Raw genomic sequence first — 20,994 nt, 5'->3', positions numbered from 1 at the left:
GGAAATTATAATCTCCCCACCAAGAGTGTAGACACTTCTTATTAATCTAACCCAAAAAAAGGTCTTCTTTAACGGGGGTCCATGGCACAAAATCTTTTCAAATATGTATCCTAATATGTATCAATTTGTTGGCCCTTGACATGAAAAAGGTTGAGAACCACTGCTTGTAAACAAAGCCCACCTGAGCTGACCCCCAGTGAAGCCACTCCCCTCTGCCACGGACCACTACTTAATGGATTGTTAATTACTATTCATCATTAACATCACAACAACAGTGTCTGAGGGGATTAAACGCGTGACAGCTGCAAACCCAAGAGACTCTCTCCTCTCGTCTCCTTGTGCCAGTATCACCACCTCCTGAATGGGAACACCAGTTGACTGATTTCTCACCTGGGGCACAATTCCCCCATTCCCTTTGTAATAAAACGTGCCTCCTGTGAAACTGAACTACCTGTAAAGTAAACTGGTTGAACAAAGGGTTAAGTATTATGGGTGTTCCTTTTCCTCCCTCATCCCTCCCTCCTAGACCTTAAGCTCTCTCACTCTCTCCTCCCTTCCCTCTCTCTCTCTCTCACTACCAACAAGGAGCTTTGCTTTAGGAGACTAGAAACTACTCACTGGAAACTGGACACAAAGTAAACACTGGGGGAGAAGAGACAGTTGTCCCTGAGGGGTTAATCATCGGTGTGTGCGAGGCATCCCACCGTGGACAGGAAACTGCTGCTGACCAACAGGGTAAGTGACTCTTTATGAATGAGTTCTACATGTGTCCTTTACTAGAGGAAAGGGAAGGGCCAACTGTCATAGTGAGCCGGTCTTGCATCAGACAAGCTCCATGTGCTACACAGATACACACACACACACACACACACACACACACACATACACGCTCACTAACTATGTACTCAATTCACTATGAATTGAGTACATGGGGACCCCATTTGAAACAAGCCATTAGGCTTTCATGGGCTTTTCAATCCTATTTAGTTGACCTTGTATTTAAACTGTACTTTCATGTGCTTTTTTTCTGCATACTTCTGGCACAGTGGTTGCTGGTGTGTTATTATATTGATGGATGTTGTAGTTTTTAGATTATACAGCATGATTTTACTCACACAATTCCATTCAATGGAGCTTTATTGGCATGAGAAAACATATGTTTGCATTGCCAAAGCAAGTGTCAAAATATTATAATAACTGTTGAAAATGGGGAAAGTATATACAGTTGGAGGGGGTACAGCATTGTGTAAACAGAGCTATTCAATTCAATTCAAACTTTATTCCAGATACACAGGGGGTCCATAGAGTACATACAACACAACAAATACATATATTTTTTTTAAACATTAAAAAAACATAATCATACATAGAGGCTGACTCTCCAGTGTTTACACAGCCTGGACGAGTACCGGAGACAGCTCTTCCCAGGATTGACTATATCCTCAATAATACTGTTCCGGGACTCATCCAGTCGAGACATGAATCCATGCATAGAGTGCCTTAAGAGAGCCTCACAAGTGTGGATTCAACATGTTACAAACAAGTGACTGGCACTATGCCATCTAGGGACCTTACGTAGTATCCTCAGGGCATCATTGTAGGCCACTTTAAGCCTCAGCATGCTACCTTACTGGTATGTGCACCACAAGAAAGCTGTATACATGGGAGTGCAGAATGCTTTAAAAAGTGCACACTTGACCTGACCTGAAGCTATGTCACATTTCGTTGTTATATATACATGTTTTGAGACAAATAGCAATCTTTTGCAGTCACTTTGGGACAAATAGCAGCACTTTTTCTCAAAACGATTTAAATAGTATACCAAAAAAGCCTCAGATTTTAAATGCGTTTAAAGGTAGCAGCTCTGTCTATATGTGCAGTAGATATAGAGGTCTACTCTGGGCACTCAATGGTTAGTAGTCCTCCTTAGGGTTGTATTCCATTGGCTAACCTTCTTTTATCGCAACAGTTCACAAATCTTGCTGCTGTGTTCGCACATTGTTGTATTTCTTTGTCTGTTTTCAAACTAATTTTGGGTGTGTGTAATCTGTGGGAAGTATGTGTCTCTGATGTCTTTGTATAGTGAGCAGGTGGTTAGAAAGTGTAGCTCTGTTTCCACCACATTTTGTGTGCAGTGGGTGCATAGTCTGTCTTCGATTGGGAGCGGGGTCTGTCTGTGGCGGCCTTTCTCTATTGCAAGGCTGTGTACACACACACACACACACACACACACACACACACACACACACACACACACACACACACACACACACACACACACACACACACACACACACACACACACACACACACACACACACACACACAGCAGGATATTAAGGGTACAGTGGTTGCTAGTGTGTTATTATATTGATGGATGTCGTAGTTATTAGATTATACAGCATGAGTTTACACACACAGTTTACCCACACACACACACACACACACACACACACACACACACACACACACACACACACACACACACACACACACACACACACACACACACACACACACACACACACACACACACACACGTGATTTTTGATTGATTTCATGTGTATTCATAAATAAGTTCACCTGAACAAACAGGGAAAAACGGGAGACAGTCAGTTTTGGTGTTGTTCAATCTCTCTTCCTTGTTCATCTCATTTATTAACAATTATGCAGGTTATATTCACCATTTACTTGTCTTTCTTTGTTTTAAAGAGTTTGTTACTGTATCAATATTCTCACATGTTCACAAAATATCAATAAACCCATCTTTTCTTCTTTCTTACATATTTTCATCAAAATCACAATACACATCTTTCTCATGTGTTTACTTGTTTTCACAGCATTAATTAACTGGAATATTCTCTTTGGCTTTTACCAATAATATAGTGCTTACTGCTAAGAATTAATTATTTTTAAATGTCAAATCAACATGAACTTATTTATGAATACACATGAAATCAATCAAAAATCACTTGCTTCATTTGACCAAAAAGGTTCATACTGCATTGGTATCACAATGGACAGACTACAAAGACACATTGCAAGGCATTCATGGAGAGGATTAACTAACTAAATCAAAAACGAAAATAAACATTTCTCAATGCAAAAAGTACAATCACAAGTTAAACAATACAACAGGAGCTTTTAACACTAAAGGGAGCAGCAAAAATACTGTTAGTGAAACACTACAGGACATGTGTGTGTGTGTGTGTGTGTGTGTGTGTGTGTGTGTGTGTGTGTGTGTGTGTGTGTGTGTGTGTGTGTGTGTGTGTGTGTGTGTGTGTGTGTGTGTGTGTGTGTGTGTGTGAGACTGTGTTGCTCCTATATATTCATTGTAACCCTGGAGTCTATATTTATTCTATTTTGTAATCAAATTTGTTCAAAAAAGTTAGGGTTATACTTTTACAAGATTTCTCAAAAAGGTCAAAGTTCATGCCCTCTCTTCACTGTGATCAGTAATGTAGGAACGGCTGCTTCTTAACCAGATCCGAGTAGCATTTCCAATGTTCTCCTGTACAAAGACAGACAGCAAGGGAGCCCCGTAACATCTCGTGAAGTAGATTGGAACTTGCTGTTCTACGCAACATGTCACATGCAAAGAGTTTTCTTCTTTCTGGGCTGTGGTTGTTGGCTGAGGGTCATGGGAACTGGGTCGGGTGTGCAGATAGCTATGAAAAGTCACGCTGAGTGACCAACCTGACCTCAGCCCAGGATGCAGGGGTCAAGTCAAACCAGTGCTTAGACTAACAACTACCTTTTAGACTGCAAGTCTATTGTTTATATCGCCCATTGCTCTCTCTGCGACCACATTGTCTGCATAAATTGCACAGTGTCTTCAAAGATCAGCGTGGGAATAATATGAATTCCAGTTTCATGTGAAAGCTCCTCAGGAATGACACATCGTGGCGTGAGCGTGTCCCTAGGGGCTCGGACGCAACAACCCCAGAGGTCAGCCTGACCCAGAGAGTAGGGAGGTGACCCATCATTCCCCTGAGTCTCTCCATGCCAGTTCTCTGCTGCCCGGAGCAGTTTACAAATGGACAAACTGTTCTTCTCTTCCTTAATACTGCTGCTCGAAGACGTACTGCTGCTAGAAGAAGTACTGTTGTTGTATAGTGTGTGTATGTATGCGAGTGTTTTTATATATATATATATATATATATATATATACGCACGCACACACGCACACGCACACACACACATATATTTATATATATTAATTACTCTTGTGTGTACAAGATGTAACAAGAAAGACACCTTAACCATGAACCCTTGAGCCTTGAACTTCAAATGGATTGACATCACCCTGACTGGAGATGACAACATTTTGTGGAATCTCTCAGTTGTAACTAGACGCCTTGTTATCTGTCTATCTAACATAAGAGGCTTAAAAGATAGGTATCACATAGGTATCACTATTTGCCAGTAAAAGCACAATGGAAGTTCTGTGAAAAACATTTTGGGAAAAGGCATTCCTGTCACTCCTGCCAGGCGAGAAAATTGATAGCGACGTGTTTCTCAATGCTACTAAATAACTGAGTTTTTCCACTGGAATGCGCATAGTCATTTCAAACTGTCGTACATCAGTCCACTTTCTGCGTTCTTTGTTCACATAAATTATCAGTAACCTTGTAAGTTAAAATGGGCTGAGACCGAAGTGATTTAGGACGGCAGCTGGTCTCATCGCAACTTGATTTGTGTCATTAGACTTGGCTAGAACACACATATAGTATTCATTTCAAGGGAGTATCAAGCCGGGGGAAATGTATTTCTTGCCAGTTTCTGGCAGAAGAGGGTCATTCTGAAAAGAATCTTCTATCCGTTGACTCAAACAGGATATGACATGGTTGTCTAGATCAGGAGTTTTCAAACTGTTTGTGGGCAGGTCTAAATCTGAACACCTGTATTCAACTATTCATAGCAAAAATAGCCGATCTACAAGCAGATCTGCAGTCTTTTTGGTGTTACCTCTGGTAACTCCGTTGTCTGTTGGAACTGCAATTCGCAGAATTCAGTTTGAAACAAAAACAGCTACCACTCCAAAACGAATGCTGCAGGGTCATAACGCCGAGGTTGGCACAGTTTGAGAGCCACTTGTCAGGAACGATGCTCAAAATGCATGGTTCCAGCCTGTTGACTGACTGTTGTGCATGGTGCACAAGTGTGGATTGAACATGGGCAGAGGTAGGCCTCTATTAGCAAACAAGGTAGGAATCTATTAGCAAACAATGGAAAATATGCAAGATAAGTACAACAGTCCTGGGTACATGTCCTGTGACATGTGGAAGAATATACACTATATAAATGTTGGACAAGGGCTGCCTGCAACTATCGATTATTTTCTTGGTGATTATCTGTCGATTGCTTTTTCGATTAATCGAACAATCAAGAAGTGTTTTCTTTTATAATTTGTATTATTTTTTATTTATCAACAAGTCGACAAAATCATATCTTACTGATTAACCACCCAAGCCCTATTTTCTGCAACAGTGTCGCACAGGAATAGCAAAAATACCAGACCTACAAGCTCACAATGTGTCGTAGTGTGACACCTTGCGAGCTTGTAGATCTGGTATTTTCAGTATAAAAATATATATACAAATATTTCCCCCAGAAATCGATATTTGTTTTTTTATTAAAATCAATTCTCTATTATGTTTTATAATCAATTACATTGATTAGTTTGATTAACTGTTTCACCCCTACTATATGTGGGATGACAACCTGGTTTTGGTATTAAATGACTGGCCCATACCAGCATAAAGCCTTATACTTAGTCGTTGTGTGATATAGTTGAGAATCGGTTATTTTCGGCAAGGCACAAAGTATAAATTAGGCTTTAACCTGCCAAAGAATGAGAAGTTGGTTATAGTCATTGGATTATAGAATGAGTTCATGACCAAATGTCAGAAGTTCTCCTCACACAATTTGGGCATTTAGCAGACCCTCTTAATCCAGGGCGATTTACAGTGAGCAAGGTAAACACAAGGTAATACATCAAATAGATAGTGATCTAGGGTGAAAGGTAAACCGAGAAACTATAGGATAACAGGCTATCTAAATTACATTTTAACCTTTGTATAAGCCTGCAAGGTCTTCAAGGCTAGGGGCAGTGGGCTCATACCTGTATTTTAATCAGAACTCTCCTCCTCCTTGTATTTTAATCGGAACTCTCCTCCTCCTTTCCTTACAGGTTCAAGGTCCCAGTCCTCTCAATCACATTAAAGTCTTCAAAATCATCCCGCCTTAAAAGATAAGCAATGGAGCTGACGAAAATGAATGGACACAGCAAGGATGATGGGTAAGTTTAGTTTTTGTTTCCTTTATCAGGTTCCCTGTTAGCTACAGCACTGGTTTCAGCAACTTTTTCATGTCAAGGACCCCCAAATCTATACGTATTTCCAAAATGTTCAAAAATAGCAGATGTAAAAGCTCACAGTGTGGCACAAAGTGACGCGATGTGAGCTTGTATATCTGCTATTTTTGAATAGCCAACATAGAAATGGATAAAGTGGTTAAAATGATTGGGATGCTGTATTAACACATTTTGCTGGGGACCCCCTGGAACCCCCCCAAGGAACCCTGGGGGTCCCCAGACCCCACTTTAAGAACCACTGAGCTACAGCATTGCAGCAGCAATTCTTAGGGTTCATGAAAAACGTCACATGCTTTACTTTGTTTATTTGAGAGGGACAATATATATATATTAATGAACAAGGCATTCAATGACAGTACATATGGTGCTCTATAGTAGAATTCAGTGTAAATGTACACGACAGTAGGAGTCAAGAACACAAATTTTCATCCGTAGTCCCCGATATGTAATAATAAAACAGAATACAAAACAAGTTCAACAAGGGTACAGTGTATAAATAAAACTAGAATATAACACTCAAAGTCTGTTTTAAGAACAGACTAAAATACAGTGGCACATTGTACCAATGTAACCATATAACTTGGATCATAATACGTAACATTACAAAATAAACTGGACAAAAACTAGAAACATACACACGAAACTCCTGACAATATACAATAATCAAAATATAAGAATCAAATTACCACCAGTGATGGGTAAGATTCCTTTAAATACTTTCCCTTAGTTTACTGATAACCAGATTTACTGTAAGTCTGAGGTTGTTGAGCAGTAGTGACGGATATGTAGATTATTATCACAACACAAACCAAATAGATAAAATCCTGGCCAGGGAGGTTTGTCACCGGATACAAAGCTTATGTTTCTACAGCAGTCTTTGTGCCGTATGTGTTTTTGGTCTAAATATTCATTTTCCGTTCATTTTCTTTCTAGATTTGACGGGCTGGAACGTATGGCTGACCGCGATGAATTTCTTCCAAGTAAAAGTGACGAGAAGAAAGAAATGCACTTCACAGATGTGAGTAATTTGGCACTTGTTTTGTTTTGTTGAATCATTTAAAAGAAACTAGTTTGACAGGTGAGAAGTGCAAGTCTTTTTTGATGTGTTATATTATTCATCCACATCAGTAGCTAAGGTGATGTGTGGTTCAGCAAGTAGTGCCTGACCGATGCCATATGATCCCGATCCCTAGACCACCAATTACCGATGTTTAAACATTTAAAAAAAGAAGTAACTATTACTTCAATACGTTTTAAATGAAGTATACACTTTTATATATATCTATTCAACTTAAATAATTGAAAAGATTTAACTTTAATTATACAATGAACAATCAAACAAGTAAATATAAATTACACAAAATTAACTGTATTTTAACCACATATTAAGCTCTACTCAAAGATTTTCAAAAATTATTAGCTTTACACAGTGAGACAACACAATACCAATGTTGTAAAAAAAGGTCAACTGATGACCGATATATCGGCCAAAGCGACATATCTGTCGGGCTCTATTTACCAATACATATTTAGGCGTAAGATGCCAGCTTCATATACACCGACGTGGATCACGAGATGAATGTATTGTTTTGAACTCTTTGGCCTCTGCAGTTTGAGGGGAAGACGTCATTTGGAATGTCCATATTTAACCTCAGCAACGCCATAATGGGCAGTGGAATCCTGGGACTGGCGTATGCGATGTCCAACACCGGAATCATCCTGTTTTTGTGAGTACACAAGCCAAACCTCCCATCCCACACAGGGCTATACTGTAAGTGTATGTGTTTTGTGTTGTCTGCATAGTTGGGGTTTTCCCATGCCAAGGATCCCCACATAGCCACAGAGTCTGGAATCTACATGCTCACAATGTGTCGCGTTGCAATGAGTTGTGTTTAATTATTTTAAATGTCTTTACAAGGACATGACCAAAATGAAAGTGGTTAACCTGGCACAATAATCTTTAATTAAATTTGAAATATCTATCTATCTATCTATTAAAGAAAACCTGGGTCATAGCGTTGTTTGTGAGAGAATGTATAAGTCCGGTCCAGGTTCTCAACATGTCCTGTTGCAGCCAAACATGATGTTGATTTAGAGCCGCTGTGCTGTATATAGTCTGCATGGTGATGATGATGCACCAACTAATATCCAGACCATAACACACTGTACTCTGCTCGCCACTGAGTCCATCCATCAACTGAAACTCGTGTTTACTTACAAGAATAGGGCACAACTGTTTGTTTGGTGTGTGTTTGTTTAAGTGTGTGTGTGTGTGTGTGTGTGTGTGTGTGTGTGTGTGTGTGTGTACACGTGGGCGCATGTGTGTCAAGACAGACTGACAGCAACAACAACTGCTGTCTTGAGCAGGCAGCCTGATCTATCAGCGCGTATATTAGCTCTCACATATGCTCTGAGGTTTAGAACGGAGTTAAATATAGCTCACCCATAGTGATCAGATCAAAGACACAGACACACACACACACACACCTGCCTGGATCAGCCCTGGCAGCGGGGGGTGGAGGGGGGAGGGAGACAGGCTGGCAGGCCAGTCAGATGCGTCATCAACTAATCTTCAGCACTTTATATGTCTGATGCAGTATCTCTGCAGTATGAGGTGAATTAACAGATTGATGTTGCCATCTTGAAGCTAACTAAACAACATGTAGGTTTAGCTCTCCTAAACCAGTGGTTCTCAACAATGTTCATCAGGATCCCCAAAATTGACATGTATTTGACCCCAGGCAGGGTCAAATACATGTCTAAGAGAGAGATAACATTTGTGTTGTCAAAACAAAATTATTAATATTTCTCTAGATTCTTTTTGTTTTGTTTAAAAGAAAAAGCTGATACAAGCTCACAATGCGTCACATTGAGATGTTTTGTGAGCTTGTAGATCGGCTATATTCAAATTGTCACACCAGTATAAAATAGGTCTAAAGTGGTTAAAGAGATTTTGATGTTACCTTAATTTAGCTGGGGACCACCGGGAATAACCTCAAGGACCACTGGTGGTCCCCGGACCCCACTTTGAGAACCACTTAAACAAATGTAATAATTCTTTGTAGTTCATTTAATGGTCTGATTATGTGTTGCAGAATTCTGTTGGTGTCCATTGCTCTTCTGTCAGGCTATTCCATCCATCTGCTCCTGAAGAGTGCCGGAGTTGTCGGTGAGTCATCAATAAACATCAGAACTGATCAACCTAGAACCGATCAATAAACATCATCATATCGAAACCTTGAGCACGATAACTATAACTAAAATTAAGTTAGCGTCCACACCACACTGAAGAACAATGAAGTTATGTTAACGGTGCATCAAACACGCAGTGGTGTCAGAGCCCACACGGAGTGAGAAAGAGGGAGAGAGAGATCTCCGCCTCCGTGGTGCTGAAAGACGGGATACAAATATAGATAATCTGATTCATTATTAATTATTAGGAGGTGAGCCTACCTGCGGTAATGCCAGCTAGTCTAAGCTATTCATAATCGTCTCCTCATCTCCGTTAATAACAAAACTTTGTGTGAGTGAGATTGCATCCCAGATGTCCTTCTGATGGATTTTGAATGACTGTCAATGTTTCTATCATTCACAAAATCGTGCTGAAAGTGATCCAAACGATATGGTGTATGAGTATCGTTGTCATTTTAAAGCGACATATCGTGATTGTTATCGTGCTTGGGGTGAATGGCCTGATCTACAGATCTACAAGCTTGCGTTGTGATGTGATGGGTGATGTGATGGGCTAAACTTGTAGATTGGCTATTTGTGCTATTTCTAACAAAAGTTTAAAGTAAAAGTGGTTAGGTCTGTGGGTTTTTATAAATATTTAACCAATGAAAAGTATTAACAAGAGATTGTGACTAAATAACTACATTGGATCCATTGGAACAGAGGATGTTTTTTGTTTCCACCGACAGCAACGGTATAGAAGATGTAAACTAGCTTAATGTAACAAGATGTAAACTAGCGTATAACTATTTCCGGTCTATCTATTTCTGTCATGCAATACATATTTGTACATTTGTCCCTGTCAAATAAACAAAACAAAACTAGTCAACAACCAGTAGTCAAGAATGTCAGCCTTCATTGCTGTTCTAACACATAAATTGGGTGTCTGTGTGATTTGTAGGCATTCGGGCCTATGAGCAGCTTGGGAACCGGGCTTTTGGACACCCAGGCAAAATTGTGGCTGCCAGCATCATAACAGTACACAACATCGGAGGTACTGGAGCGTCACCGTGCAATTTGATGTTGTCTGCGTAGAGTTCCTGGACATCATCTCAATGAAATGCTGCATTTGTGAAAACGCTTGTGTTTTTTTCCCTTTCTTCCAGCGATGTCCAGCTACCTCTTCATTGTTAAGTCTGAGCTCCCACTGGTCATCCAGGCTTTCCTTGGTCAAACTGAGAACACAGGGTGAGAATTCACATTCAGCACTGATTAATGTACAACACATTAAAACAAACATTTCCATGTCAAGCACCCCCAAATAACCATAGCCTCTGGGTGTGGGCCACCTATTGCAAAAATGGTGTAAAGAATAATAATCTAATAAGTAAAATAGCTAAAATAACCCATCAATAAGTTCACAACGCATCACCATGCAACACATTGCAAACTGGTAGATCGACTATTTTGATTTTTTTCCTTTCTTTTCCCCCTCCTGGCCCCCCCCCCTTGCACCCCGTGTGGATCCCCACATTCACCATGACATGTTGCGTTCTGACCGTCTTTCCATCTGTGTGTCTGTGTGTCTCTTAGAGAGTGGTTCTTGAATGGAAACTATTTGATCATGATTTGTAGTGCTTCCATCATCCTGCCACTGGCTCTCATGAAACAGCTTGGTATGTTCTTCCCATCAACACCTCCATGCATTACCATCTCTATCATCATCATCATCTACATTGTCTAGTCTTCGTTATAATTTATTTTTTACCTTTGCCACGTTACGTTGATAACACTTGATCATTGTTAACATCATGCTGAATGGGCGGTGTTGCAGGTTACCTGGGCTACACCAGCGGTTTCTCCCTCTCCTGCATGGTGTTCTTCCTCATCTCGGTGAGTCTACACACAACGTTGGTCATCGTAGTAGAACGCAGTGCCATGTGTACGCTGTTAAACAAATTAGAACAAAAACGTTCACCCATGACATGCCCAAAATACATACTGTACGCCAGGTTGAAAGTGGTTAACCGAAGGGTGTCCGTGTCCCACCAGGTGATTTATAAGAAGTTCAACATCCCATGTCCGCTCCCTCCGCTGGACGGCGCCTATACCACCAATACAAGCTCCTGGTTGGACGGGGACCTCCCTGGCGTCAACGGGACAGACGACTCCTGTGAGGCCAAGATGTTCACCATGAACTCAGAGGTTAATATCCGTAGTTCTCAAACCTTTCCATTCACAGGTTAATATCCATAGTTTTCAAACCTTTCCATTCACAGGTTAATATCCATAGTTCTCAAACCTTTCCATTCACAGGTTGATATCAGTAGTTCTCAAACCTTTCCATTCACTTTTTTTTATATGGCAGATCTACAAGCTCACAACGTGTCGCATTGAGATGCGTTGTGAGCTTGTAGATCGGCAATTTTCAAATAGCTGATGTGTATAGGGTTAAAGTGGTTAATGGCATAGTAGGTAACTTTGCCCTGTGTTTACATAACAAAACAAGAAATACTTTTGTCTATATAATAATAATGATAATTTCCCTTAAAACAGCAGTTATCAGCCACAGGAGTAGTGTGGTGGTGTTTACCTGCTGAAACACATTGGCCTCTCGCTTTATTTTGGTGTTTTCACCATTTGTTTAGGTAGACAGGGACGTTTTGGGGCAACCAAAACAACCAGCAAAAACACCAAAATACACAGGGCAATGTGTTTCTGCAGGTAAACACCACCACACTACTCCAGTGGCTCATGACTGCTGGTATGAGTGGAATGATGGGTAAAATAACCTATATATAGTTTGTTATGTAAACACAGGGAAAAATTACATACCATGCCTTTAAACTGATTTGTCTGAACTGAGTCTGGGGACCCCCTGGAACCCCCTCGAGGACCCATGGGGCTCCCAAGACCCCACTTTGAGAACCACTGGGTTATATAATATAAACACGGTTCTAGTAGAGCAAGTTCATTCTGCACTAAATCACATGTCAGGTGATGCACAGCAGGTGATCCTGTATCCGCCGCAGGTCACACATTACACCAGTACTGGCTGCATTACATTGGTTACCCATTGACTGCAATAAATAATACATTTTGCCTACCTTTGCTGTTCCTCATGTGGATTGTTTGTATTTGTCTTTCCAGACGGCGTACACCGTCCCCATCCTGGCCTTCGCCTTCGTCTGTCATCCTGAGGTCCTCCCTATCTACACAGAACTCAGAGAGTGAGTCCACACCTTAGAGCAGTGTTTCCCAAACATGGGTCGTGATCTTCCAGATCTTTTATCAGTCTTTTACTTTTGCTACAATGTATTTTTATTTTTATTTTTTTTAGTTTCAAATTATTTTCATATACTTTTTTCCCCCAACATAAACATTTTTTTTTACAATAGCCCATCTACAAGATCATAACAACTTTTTGTTGATTTTTTCGTATTATTTCGTAAATCCCGGGTTGAGGTCTCAAGCTGTAAAAGGTTTGAGACCCCCTGTCTTTGAGCTCCCTAACAAGGAAACAAATCTGTCCCAAGTGCGCCCCCTGCAGTACATTCAATACAATAAGGCTGTCTATAGACCAATTATTTGTTTACCAACATTGAGACTGGATGCACAGGTGATTGTTTCATGCAATCAATTCTCAACCTGTTGTTTTGGGGTGCGCTGGTTTCAGCACACCCCAACCCCCTCTTGTGTGTTGGCTAGTGAGGCGTGTCCTAGCGAGACCTGACAGAATGGGTTTCATTGCGCGCATACTGGTTGCACGCATACTGGTTCTTATCAGTGTGACGTCGTCTGATAAGGGGTCTATTGGAAAGAACTGTCAATATGACACTAGCCTATCATGATACAGGGGTTCCGATTAAATGTGTTGCGATACTTTAAGCAAGGCGATATATTGCTATTAAAAACAATCTAATTTGAGGAAAACTATCATAATATAAAGAACACACAACCATATGCATAAAATCAGAGTTTAAAAGTGTACCGTTTTTTATGCAATCACAACAGAGGGAACTGTATTTATTCAGCATAGTCTAATATTATATAATAGTTTTTGTGCAATCTGAGCAAAGGATTAACGTTTGCCTATATCAGCAAAAAAAAGAAAAGTAATCGATAGTGTTTTTGAGAATCAATACAGTATTGCAAAACATAATAATCTCGATACGATAGTGTATCCAGATTTTTTTTCCTTACACCCCTAATTTACACACATGCAAGGAAAGGAGGAAGGTTTCCCTGTAGGCTAATACAGTTCCTGTGATTACATCTCAATGCAGTGCTACCAAGAAACGCATGCAGACCGTCGCCAACGTCTCCATCCTGGCCATGTTCGTCATGTACCTGCTAACCGCTCTCTTTGGCTACCTCACGTTCTACGGTAAGTCGCTACGTGCCTCCTCAAGCCTTATTTATAGTTATTTATACAAAAATAGCCAATATACAAGCTCACGACGCAACGCGGTGTGACGCGTTGTGAGCTTGTAAATCGGCTATTTTCAGTGTGCGGACACTGGCGTGCAAATAAGTATTCCGGTCACTGACAATCATATGGATTGATGACGTCATGTGTTGTGTCAGTTTGAGTGAAAAGCCGGGGCTTTGTGCGTTTCTCTGTGTGCAGTTGCAGTGGAGTCAGAGCTGTTGGCGACCTACAGCAAAGTGGACCCGTTGGACACGCTGATCCTCTGCGTGCGTCTGGCCGTGCTGGTGGCCGTCACTCTGACCGTCCCCGTGGTTCTCTTCCCGGTGAGACACACCTTCACCTAACAACACACATGTCAGTCAGTCACGCACAGCATTCAAGTTTCATTCATTCTAGTTTGACAAGGCAGTGTTTTTAGCCAATGAAGACCTGAGGCCGATTCCACAAATGCCTTCTAAATCAGCAGTTCTCACACTTTGAAACTCACACTTTGAAGATCTTTCACTTCGTGCCGCGCTGCAAGCTTGTACATCTGCTATTTTTTAATAGCCAACGCAAAAATCTAAAATGACACAGATGCCCGGTTTGAACACTTTCAGCCTGTTGCCCCTATATTGGGCATGTCATTATAGGCAACACATTTAAAAATGTTCAGAAATAGCTGATCTTGTGGTACGATGCATTGTGAGCATGTACAGCTATTTTTGGTATTTTCACACGACACTCGTTTTACGAAGTATAAAATACGGCTTAAGTGGTTTCATCAACCAACACCGTAAGCAGACATCCAACAAACATAAATTATGTCGAAGAAAAGGGTCTTTTTGCACATAAAAATGTAATTGGAATCACAATGTTTGGGTCCAGAGACCATCATCAGATTATCTTGATAAGATAACCTGATGAAGAAACGTTGTGATTCCCATTACATTTTTATTTGCAAGAATGAAGACGGTGTCTTTTCTTCTACGTTGGTCAGCCCTTGGTCTTCTCCTATGCACCTGTCGATCTTTAGGTGCACAAGAGTTTTGCTTGTTTAAATGATGTCAAGGCCCTTCGATAAAAGGAGCAATAATAATAGATTAATGAAGGATTGGAAGATGTATGAAATATTGACAAAGACTAAAACCCATGTGTGTAAACACACGATACAGTTATCTTCTCTTTTTTTGCAAAGCCTTGTTTTTGTTTCAGTTAACTGAAATGCTGTTTTTTTTAAAATATTGTGCAGTTAGTTATGTACCATGATCAACCTGGAGTGACCCTAGATTCCACTGGAAGTTCTTTGAATTGGCTCCTACCTACTGTAGAGTCTAGACTCCAGCTTGACTTCGAGGAATTCTGTTAAAACGCAAACCACAAAGTGCAGGCAAAGCCAAAGTGATATAAAATTAAAGATTGGTTAAAAATAACCATAAATGGTGGTGAGAGGGAGGAGGGCCTTCACTCATCAAAGAACCTTCATTGAATACACATGTGAATGTCTAAACCCCCCTCATTCACACATTAATTCAGTGTCATTTTCTCAGACTGAGGCGTTGCTTTGAAGTGGTGGTTAATGGTTGTAAATGTACTGTACACACACAGCGAATTACAACTTGTTAATCAGTTCAGAGTCAGATGATTCCTTTTGGAGTAATATGCGTCAGAGACGCGCCCCCCAACGAGTGCCAACTCTTCTGGATACCATAACAGAGGGAGGCAAACGTGGGTTTATGCAAAAGACAAAAAGAGGAATGGGGACCATAGCTTTCCCTAGAGGACACCGGCTGGTATTACACAGGGACCAAATACATGGTAGTCTCACGTAGCCAGACAACTATTCCACAATCTCCGAATGCTATATAGTCTGGAACTGCACCTCCCGAAATCCGAGAGAGGAAGCTGGCACTTCCGTTCACGAAAATATTTTAAAACATCTTTATATTATATTTTACATTTCCATTTCTGCTAAGCAGCAAGCTGTATATACTTATTATTTATTTTAGGTTAAATTTGCGCGACTGTAAAGACAAAACGGAAGTGGGGAGGAGGCTTCACGTCCGCTTTATATTTTAATCATGATCAGAGCTTCCGAGTTCCAGACTGTATGACCGGACATATTTGAAAATTGTGGGAGGCAACAGTCTATCCACGCGAGACTAGATACATGGTGTCTCACTGCAGACTGCACCATCATGACACATTGAATTTCACATGAATATCTAATGGAATGGAAGGATCTTCCCTTCATGGAATGATGAAGGGAAGATTTTGGTGGTCAAAGATGAAGGGCACTATGACTGTAAGTCAGACATGATGTAAACAAGAGGTTACATCATACAACCGCAATATTTCTTATTTATGCCGCTTTCACTACCTTATTTTACAGTATATACTCTCCCAAGATTTCTTCCTCTTTTCTTCCTGTCAAGGGTTTTTCCAATGGAGTTTTTCCTTGCCCCGTTGAGGTTGAAAGGACAATGCAAGTCGTTTGGTTGTATTTGTTGATCTCATTATTGCTTGCTTTTGTTGAAGGGTTGAATATTGAAATAATCAAATGGGAGTACCGTGGACTAATGCATATCAAACTGGGGGTTCCTTGAAATGAATAAGGTTGCGAATCATTTTAGCAGTACACACTGGCCTGTGTCACATCAACGGTCTGGGTTGTATTTATGTCAACAATACACAGCCCTGCATCAAGGCTGGAAGACAACATTTGTTTTCCATCTACATGGGGATGTCATATTGTCTCTCTCCGTCTTCCCTCAGATCCGCCGGGCGCTGCTCCAGATCCTGTTCCCAGACAAGCCCTTCCACTGGGCCAGGCACATCATCATCGCCATCTGCCTGCTCATCATTGTCAACATACTCGTCATCTTCGTGCCCTCCATACGAGACATCTTTGGCCTCATAGGTAAACATTCCGCAGGCGCAGAACGGCTTCCCTCCCCGTTCTCTTTGCGTATAGAAACATGTCTGCAGTAATTTACTGTGTTCAGTCTCGTTTACTTCTGTTCTGTGTTCTCCATCCTTTGGATGTTCAGGAGCCACTTCTGCCCCGAGCCTCATCTTCATCCTCCCTGGAGTCTTCTACATCAGGATTGTTCCAGAAGAGCAGGAGCCTTTGTTCTCTAGACCCAAAATCCAGGTAATTTGCTCATTGCATACATTTTTCTAGTATTATTTTAGCTATAGTGACATCACACCCTACTAGGAATGCAAATATAGGGAAAGGGAATCAACATCGCATGAGTGTATTGGAAGTGCAAACAAAGGCGCTTCTATCATAGATTTGGCTCCTTTTTGTGGCTCGGGAGAAATAAATCTTTCATGCTAAAAATATATCGCTGTGTTATTTGCACCTCCAAGATAATGGCGTATGGTTGTTTCCTTGACAACATTATCAGTACCTTATGGGAGCCATATCTGGGTAATCCAATAATATGATTGGGAAATCAGCCATTCTGCATAACGAGTACTTTTATGTTTAGTAGGCTACTGTAAGTATATACTAGTACTACTCAAGTAATATTTTTAATGCAGGACTTTTACTTGTAACAGAGTATAGTATTTCTATAATACTTCCTCCACCACTGCTTCTGCGGATTATACTAGGGTCAGTCCACCCTAGGTGGACACGCACTGACCTTTTGCACCTTAATCCCATGTATAACGCACTGACTTTTTTTGTCTTTTTTATTGTGCTCTTTTTTCTCTAAGCACCTTAACGTCCATATGTATATCATGCACAGTATAAGTATAACATGCACAGTATACATACATTGCTGCTATGCTCAGGCACCTTAGTTTTTTATTATCTCAGGTACTTTGTAAATATGTAGATAACTTGTCTGGCCTTCTGTTGCTCTCTTGTTGATCTCCTTCCCACTTGCCCCCCACCCCTCTTCTTCTCCCCCCCCCCCTCTTCTTTCTATGGAAATTAACGTTGCGATGGGAACGATGTACAAAAACGAATTTCACCCACTTCTTTACCTTGTAAACCTGTGATGTGACAATAAAACTGATTCTGATTCTGATTCTGATTCTGTTCTTGTCAACAGGCTGCCGTCTTCGCTGGACTGGGGGTTATATTCATGGTGATGAGTTTGTCCTTCATCATCATCGACTGGACGACCGGGGAGTCTCGAAGTGGAGGTGGTCACTAACCATAAGACTGAAGTGACACATGAACAGGATGCCAAACCAAAAGCTCTCGCAGTCATTAAATTACCCCCAACCTGCCCGGTGCTCAACCAAAGCCAAAGAACTGAGGCAAAAGAAGGCACATTTGGCCTCACCAGAGAAGGCACAATGTGATGATCCTTCCCCCAACAAGAAAAGTTTGACATTCGGTGGGAGGCAGAGAGTAGGTCAGAGCACACCGATCCAAGAGAACACAAAGCAAATTGTGTTCCATTAACAAGTACTGCGGGCTCACGTTACGGATGTTTTGGAAACGTTTAATCGAGATGTCGGGAAAGACGGCAGGTTTACAGCTGAATAAAAAAAAGCAAGATGAACGATGAGAGGAAAGAGACGGAGACTTTGAAACAACAGGAAGGAACCCAATGGAAATTCCATTTGCGGAGAGACAGTGGTGCTTTGTATTGAATAGCTCCATCACTGCCACAGTCATTCCTATCCATGTTACTGTAAAGTCATGCTGTGTAACTTCAGTTAAGTTAATTAATGTATTTATTTATTACATTTTTAAGTTAATACGTACCATTTCTGACCATGTTGTTCCTTTCCAAAATATCCTCAGCATTCGCTTTAGCGCGGTACTTCCGTGGTTTTGTTTTGAACTGAATTCTGGGAATGGAAGTTCTAACAGACCATAGACAGATGCTGACACCCAGAGCTACCATACGTATAGGTGTTGCCAAAAAAACTACAAAAATGAATGTTACACAGTATGTACAGTAACCACTTATACACCTACATACTAGTTGACCCGAGTCCCTCAGGGGTCTATACTTGGCTGCCTCCTGTTTTCGCTCTACACTTAAACATCTTCGCCGAAAATACGCGTTGCACTGCAACGCGTTGTGAGCTTGTAGATTAGATATTTTCACTGAATGTTCACCCCAGAATAGGGACACTATGGGCCCTGGGCGCCTCCACACACTGATTAGACTTCTTCTCAGCTCCCCCCAGTCACGGTGCTCAATGGAGAAGGTGGATATATAAAGCAATGAATGTTCTGAGCTGCAGTCATGGCATTCATTTCTCCATTTATTCAATAATAATGCTTTACTGTATGTCGCTTACGTCATCGTTGTGTGTCGCAGTGCAAGTAACGTTTTTTTGGACAGTTTGATGTCCAAATTGAGCGGTTAGAGTGTCCAGACAGAGACACATCTTTTGAAATCGGATTTGAATCACATTTCAAACCACTTAGGAATGTGACTCAAATCGCAAAAAAAAACATGCTTTTGTTTTTACTGTTCAGACTTTATAAAAAACAATCTGATTCCAATCGGGAAAGGCTAATAATGTTATTTGGGCTGGCAGCGTGAACATAGCATTAGCTGTTAATCAAGCAAGGTCTGTACATGCCCACACAGTGCCGAGAAGAGGTCTAATCACCACCTGCCTGCAATTCCACTTTTAATGCAGTAGCAAATCAATCTGATATTGTGGCACCTTCCAAAAAGGTCCCATAATTCTGGGAATTTGCTCTCTTTTGTACTAAACAAGAGTACATTTCACTCCGTCCATCCATTTTTACTTTGTGATAGTCTCATGAAATTGACTTACTGTTACTCTGGCTGACCTCAGTGATTCAGTGTAATCACAGTATATCGTGTATATTACCACACTACCGAATGCAGTCTACCAAAGAATGACATTTTTTCAAGGGGAGGCTTTTTAAATGTGTTGAATATGTTATTCTTTTTTTTATTGTTCTACACTTAACTATTGATAACAAAAATTGTGAAGTTCATTACCTTGAGTGTGACATACTATGAATCAAGTTTATCGCTATTTTGCTGTGGACACTAGGGTGTGCCGATATATCGTCCCGCGATATATCGCGATACGTTTTCGTGACGATATGTATCGTTTTGGGAAAAGAAAATATCGTTTTGAAAAAAACGATCAGGCATGCAAACAGCCCCGAGGTGAAAAGGGTGACAACATGTTTTTTTCGGGTCGGGTGTCACACTATTGCCCTATTTGGATTCAAAACGGCTATTGTAGCTGAAAAGCTACAAGTTCGCATGTCTGAATAATGCAAAAACAGAATTATTTGTTTGCATTTGCTTTTTTTCTCCCCCATATATTTTCAAAATAAAAAAGTGCGTATCGTATCGTATCGTATCGTATCGAAATCGTATCGAAGTTGTGAGCCCAATATCGTATCGTATCGTTTCGTGAAATTCGGCACACCCCTAATGGACACTCGTAATAAACTCAAACTCGTAATACTTGAAAAGGCAGACCAGACCTGTGGCACAATATGTAAGTGATTCTGAAACAACTGTTTAAAGGGTCACACATTAGTGAGCAGAAGTAGAAGAATGGTTCCTACTTCATACTCTTGAAGACTCTTGTGTACATATCTGTTAAAAGAACCAAAGAATGAGGAATGAGAACATTGAGGACATCAGATCCGGGTAGCGTGAAATATGCGCTCTACAATTTACTTATGCTATATACCAGTGGTTCTCAAACATTTTCATGTCAAGGACCCCCACATTTAAAACAAATGTACAGTATATGGCCACAGATCCTCATTTTGAAAAGCTGTTGTTGTGCCAGGGACACCCATAAGAGATTTTTCTAAAATAGCTGGGAAATAAAATAGGCCTAAAGTGTTTAAACTGTGCCTCATTTAGCTGGGGACCCCTTGGATTGGAACCCCCTCAAGGGCCCCACTTTGCGAACCACTGCTATATAGAATGAAGACCATTTCTGAATAAAATGTCCTTAAAACATAAGACTTAAAATATATTTAGGCTTTGTCCTGTACATTTGTAAATTAATTTCAGTATTGTGACCTGTCAATAAAGATCAGTGTTTGCCA

The 20,994-nt window shown here is 40.7% G+C and overlaps 1 protein-coding gene across 1 annotated transcript; it reads left to right on the top strand.

The window, feature by feature from the left end:
* Positions 1 to 584: 584 nt before the first annotated feature.
* slc38a5a (solute carrier family 38 member 5a) lies at positions 585 to 20,987 on the top strand. The gene is made up of 16 exons (XM_080444998.1): positions 585 to 735; positions 6,194 to 6,301; positions 7,310 to 7,394; positions 7,988 to 8,103; positions 9,472 to 9,545; positions 10,509 to 10,601; positions 10,714 to 10,795; positions 11,141 to 11,223; positions 11,382 to 11,440; positions 11,600 to 11,752; positions 12,698 to 12,777; positions 13,834 to 13,934; positions 14,178 to 14,302; positions 16,734 to 16,878; positions 17,009 to 17,112; positions 18,026 to 20,987. Exons 2-16 carry the CDS (start codon positions 6,261 to 6,263, stop codon positions 18,128 to 18,130), a joined length of 1,446 nt encoding a protein of 481 aa, XP_080301124.1. The 5' UTR covers positions 585 to 735; positions 6,194 to 6,260; the 3' UTR covers positions 18,131 to 20,987.
* The last annotated feature ends 7 nt before the right edge of the window (positions 20,988 to 20,994 follow it).

The sequence above is a fragment of the Gymnoscopelus braueri genome (assembly GCF_963280865.1).
Source record: "Gymnoscopelus braueri genome assembly, chromosome: 12".
Lineage (NCBI taxonomy): Eukaryota > Metazoa > Chordata > Actinopteri > Myctophiformes > Myctophidae > Gymnoscopelus > Gymnoscopelus braueri.
Note: the sequence above shows the minus strand (reverse complement) of the source record. Positions and strands in the feature narration are given on the sequence as shown.

Bases quoted from the DNA above. Each gene is read 5' to 3' on its own strand.
- slc38a5a (XM_080444998.1), top strand. From the start codon at position 6,261: ATGGAGCTGACGAAAATGAATGGACACAGCAAGGATGATGG. The intron at 8,104-9,471 runs GTGAGTACACAA...TATGTGTTGCAG, and splicing joins ACCGGAATCATCCTGTTTTT to AATTCTGTTGGTGTCCATTG. The intron at 14,303-16,733 runs GTGAGACACACC...GTCTTCCCTCAG, and splicing joins TCCCCGTGGTTCTCTTCCCG to ATCCGCCGGGCGCTGCTCCA.